We start from the raw sequence: 5,431 nt of genomic DNA on the forward strand, positions 1-5,431 counted from the left end.
CTTGTACTTAAGTCTGCATTTTGCCTTTTGTATTTAATTCCGATGCAATTTCTGTGCTTCATCGTCAATAAGAAGGTCAGCTGGATACAGTAAACCTGAAGTGAAGCATCGGAATCTATAACTAGAGTCACAGGAATGGCTCAAACTATAGACAGTAAGAAGAGCCAGTCGTCTTGTACTTGAGTCGGCATTGTGCCATTTGTATTTAATTCCGATGAATTTTCTGTGTTTGATCGTCAATAAGAAGGTCAGAGGCATATAGTAAACCTGAAGTAAACCATCGGTATCTATAACTAGTGTCACAGGAATGGTTTAAAACATTGACAGTAAGAAGAGTCAGTCTTCTTGTACTTAAGTCGGGATTGTGCCTTTTGTATATAATTCCGATGCAATTGTTGTGTTTCATCGTCAATAAGAAGCTCACAGGGATACAGTAAACCTGAAGTGAAGCACCGGAATCTATAACTAGTGTCTCAGGAATGGTTCAAATCATAGACAGTAAGAAGAGTCACTTTTTTGTACTTAAGTCGGCATTTTGCCATTTGTATTAAATTCCGATGCAATTTCTGTGCTTCAACGTCAATAAGGAGGTCAGAGGCATACAGTAAACCTGAAGTGAAGCATCGGAATCCATAACTAGTGTACCAGGAATGGTTCACAACATAGACAGTAAGAAGGGTCAGTCTTCTTGTACTGAAGTCGGCATTGTGCCTTATGTATTTAATTCCGATGCAATATCTGTGTTCCTTCGTCATTAAGGGGGGACGTACACGAAACTGCAGTAATTTTAAAAGTATTTTATAAAACTCTAATTTTTTAAGATAATCAATCCAAATTTGGTACAGTTATTAAGAAATGTTATGCGCATATGAACCTAAATTTTCATTTTTATTGACCTTTTACATCTTTAATTATTAACAATTAATTTTTTTTCAACAATGTAATTACAAATGTTCCTTTTTTGAGAAAACTGTGAGAGCAATGTTAATGAATTTTTGTACACACTTTCATACCAAATAATTACAAAACTCTGTGGAGCAGAATTTTTATATCTTCTTTTGTTCAGTTTTTACGGGTCTCCCAATTTCCCTGAAAAATAATATATCAAATTTAAGGAATATTTTCTACCATAAATACCTTACTATTTTATTAAATGAAAATTCCTTCCACAGAATTTTTCACTATAGTACTGACTAGTCATATACCAAATTTCACTTCTCTACCTTTTGTGGTTTTTGAGAAAAAGGTACATAAAGTTATAAAAATGTAAGTTACGGGAAAACTGAATCAATGATTTGATAGTGTTTGTATTAGGTCTTACCGTCTCTGTGTGAACTAGTGCAAGCCATATGCATACTCCTCTTCATCTGCAAGCAGTCTCTTCTTTGCTTGTCTTCTTTGGTTAACCTGCTGTTCAATTTTATTGGCTGTAATATCAGCCGCAGCAACTCTTTTGTCATCGATGTCCTTCAATATTGAATAGGTGAAAGCTCCTGGATGAAATCCTAGCCTCTGTAGAGTTTTTATTCTTCCAAGATTACCATTGTTAAAAACTAAACAAGCATCATATGCAGCAATTTCAACAATAATTGTTGAAACAAATGTTGTTTTTGGGCAACGTTTCCAAATCAGTGAGTTGTAACTTTCATTAGGGTTTTGTGTCTTTCCATGCACACACTTTCGTAGGAGGTCTGGCTCTGCTAAACACCTAAATGTTGGTTTTATAGCACTTAAAACAGCCACAGGTAAACTGTGCTTGTGTGAATAGTTCATGCCATCACGCTCAGCCTGCTTGAATTTGCACCACGATATGTCACACAAATTATGTACAGGTTTGTCATCTGTGGATAGTTTATGAAAATAAATAGACCACACAGCCTTCTGCATGTTATTCAAATTTCCACTGTTGTCCCTTATTGCCTTGCCATAGTACACTTGTAAAGAATGAATTTCTTTGTCTGTGAGTCTGTTGGGACCACCTAAAAGTTTTCCATCCTCAAGTTTCCTGCCCTTCAATTCACGTTTCAATTTTAAAAGTCTGCCTCCCATTCGTTTTTGCACATGTCCAACACATTCCAACTTTTCTATAGCACAATGGGGACCATAAGGTTCACTTTCCAAAACAGTTTTGAAGGAGCTGGAGTCACCATCACCAAGGTATTTTGTGTATCTAACACCGTACTTTTCCACACTTCGATGGAACATAAGTTTCATAGCTGCAGGTTCCATTCCACCACTAGAACCAGAATAATTTCTACAGCACACTTTCTTGTGTTCAACCTGCCACTTATTTTCTTCCACTTCACCAGCTCTCTTTCCGAGTACACAGCTATAGCAATATTTGCTCATTACCTGAACGTCAAGAATTTTTCCAGTATCAACACTAATGACAGATGATACTCCATACAGTGATGTATGTCCACGCTTCATCCACGTTCCATCACATGACACACACAAATCGGTGTCTGGCGTGTTATCTGCTTCTGTCTTTAGTTCACTATTCATCTTCACAGCTTCCTTTGCAGAGGACTTCAAGTTTTCTTCCACTTCCTCTTGAAGAGCACTTAGCAGTGTTTTATTTCCAGTGGTGTACCTAGCACTTGGTTGTGGCATGTTCATGATCCCACAAAACAGTCTGGTACCTTCCCTGCCTATGCCCAAACATCTCATGCCATATATTAAACGCATATTTGCTTCATATATCCGGTTACTTGATGCCGAAGTTCTAAAAGCAGTGTCTGAATGACAGCTTTCACAAGTAAGATGCAACATACACACTATTCCAATTCTGTTTTCTTCGTCATATAATCTCAAACTTTTTGCACCACAGTCAGCACATACACAAGCAGATGATATAATATCAGATAGTATTTTCAAATCAATAAGCCTAAAACCACTAGTAGCTTGAGTGTCTGAGCCACAATCATCAAGTGATTGACAGCTGTCAATTTTCCTTCTCGAAGCACTCGCTTTCTTGGTTGAAGTATCGTTTCCATTTGTTATTATGGGGCTGGTTTTCAAGTTGTCTTTACTACATCGAGAAGCTTGACACTTTCTAACCTTTTTAAACACCTTACTAGAACGCGGCATGCTGCAAAATATAATAACAAGTCTACTTACAACTTTCGTAAAAATGTATTCCAAACAAACACTCGTAAACAAACGCTATAAATCAAAGAATATAAAACCAGCGGCAGAGATATTATTCCACAGCCTTCTTGATGTAGTACACAAACGTTCCCTGCATTGTGACTGCACAAAACTGGAAAAAAACGCAGTATAAATAGATATACGAGAGGATGAAGACCAAGATGGGGGGGCGTCGCCCTGTGCAAGCTATTACAAATTATTATTTTTTTCCCCCTTAGAAGCGGAATTGGAACGTAATATTTGGTAATTGAAATTTCAATACCATGTAGTAAATGAAGAGCCAATAAAATTTTTTTCACAAATTTGGTCATTTTCATGTACGTCCCCCCTTAAGAAGGTCAGAGTTATACAGTCAAACTGAAGTGAAGCATCGGAATCTATAACTAGTGTAACAGGAATGGTTCAATCCATTGACTGTCAGATGAGTTAGTGTTCTTGTACTGAAGTCGGCATTGTGCCTTTTGTATTTAATTAAGATGCTATTTCTGTGTTTCATCGTCAATAAGAAGGTCTGAGGGATACAGTAAACCTGAAGTGAAGCATCGGAATCTATAACTAGTGTCACAGGAATGGTTCAAACATATACAGTAAGAAGAGTCAGTCTTCTTGAACTTAAGTCTGCATTTTGCCTTTTGTATTTAATTCCGATGCAATTTCTGTGCTTCATCGTCAATAAGAAGGTCAGCTGGATACAGTAAACCTGAAGTGAAGCATCGGAATCTATAACTAGTGTCACAGGAATGGTTCATAACGTAGTCAGTAGGAAGAGTCAGTTATCTTGTACTTAAGTCGGCATTGTGCCTTTTCTATTTAATTAAAATGCAATTTCTGAGTTTCATCGTCAATAGGAAGGTGAAAGGGATACAGTAAACCTGAAGTGAAGCATCGGAATCTATAACGAGTGTCACAGGAATGGTTCAAATCATAGACAGTAGGAAGAGTCAGTCTTCTTCTACTTAAGTCGGCATTGTGCCTTTTGTATATAATTCCGATGCAATTTCTGTGTTTCATCGTCAATAAGAAGCTCACAGGGATACAGTAAACCTGAAGTGAAGCATCGGAATCTATAACTAGTGTCACAGGAATGGTTCAAATCATAGACAGTAAGAAGAGTCACTCTTTTTGTACTTAAGTCGGCATTTTGCCATTTGTATTTAATTCCGATGCAATTTCTGTGTTTCATCGTCAATACGAAGGTCAGAGGGATACAGTGAACCTGAAGTGAAGCATCGGAATCTATAACTAGTGTCACAGGAATGGTTCAAAACAAAGACAGTGGGATGGGTCAGTCTTCTTGTACTTAAGTCGTCATTGTGCCTTTTGTATTTAATTCCGATGCAATATCTGTGTTTCTACGTCAATAAGAAGGTCAGAGGGATACAGTAAACCTGAAGTGAAGCATCGGAATCTATAACTAGTGTCACAGAATTGGTTTAAATCATAGACAGTAAGAAGAGCCAGCCTTCTTGTACTTGAGTCGGCATTGTGCCTTTTGTATTTAATTCAGATGCAATTTATGTGTTTCATCGTCGATAAAGAGGTCAGAGGGATACAGAAAACCTGAAGTGAAGCATCGTAATCTAAAACTGGTGTCACAGGATTGGTTCAAACATAGACATTAGGAAGAGTCAGTCTTCTTGTACGTAAGTCGGCATTGTGCCTTTTGTATATAATTCCGATGCAATTTCTGTGTTTCATCGTCAATAAGAAGCTCACAGGGATACAGTAAACCTGAAGTGAAGCATCGGAATCTATAACTAGTGTCACAGGAATGGTTCAAATCATAGACAGTAAGAAGAGTCACTCTTTTTGTACTTAAGTCGGCATTTTGCCATTTGTATTTAATTCCGATGCAATTTTTGTGTTTCATCGTCAATACGAAGGTAAGAGGGATACAGTGAACCTGAAGTGAAGCACCGGAATCTATAACTAGTGTCACAGGAACGGTTCAAAACAAAGACAGTGGGATATGTCAGTCTTCTTGTACTTAAGTCGTCATTGTGCCTTTTGTATTTAATTCCGATGCAATATCTGTGTTTCTACGTCAATAAGAAGGTCAGAGGGATACAGTAAACCTGAAGTGAAGCATCGGAATCTATAACTAGTGTCACAGAAATGGTTTACATCATAGACAGTAAGAAGAGCCAGTCTTCTTGTACTTGAGTCGGCATTGTGCCTTTTGTATTTAATTCAGATGCAATTTATGTGTTTCATCGACGATAAAGAGGTCAGAGGGATACAGAAAACCTGAAGTGAAGCATCGGAATCTCTAGACTAATGT

General features: G+C 37.5%; 1 protein-coding gene across 1 annotated transcript; it reads right to left on the reverse strand.

Moving 5' to 3' along the window:
- Positions 1 to 1,028: 1,028 nt before the first annotated feature.
- Positions 1,029 to 3,329, reverse strand: LOC124741075. The gene is made up of 2 exons (XM_047248639.1): positions 1,322 to 3,329; positions 1,029 to 1,089 (listed from the first exon to the last, which is right to left on the reverse strand). Exon 1 carries the CDS (start codon positions 3,088 to 3,090, stop codon positions 1,336 to 1,338), a length of 1,755 nt encoding a protein of 584 aa, XP_047104595.1. The 5' UTR covers positions 3,091 to 3,329; the 3' UTR covers positions 1,029 to 1,089; positions 1,322 to 1,335.
- Between the last annotated feature and the right edge of the window lie 2,102 nt (positions 3,330 to 5,431).

This window comes from Schistocerca piceifrons, unplaced genomic scaffold, assembly GCF_021461385.2.
Source record: "Schistocerca piceifrons isolate TAMUIC-IGC-003096 unplaced genomic scaffold, iqSchPice1.1 HiC_scaffold_1839, whole genome shotgun sequence".
Taxonomy (NCBI): Eukaryota; Metazoa; Arthropoda; class Insecta; order Orthoptera; family Acrididae; genus Schistocerca; species Schistocerca piceifrons.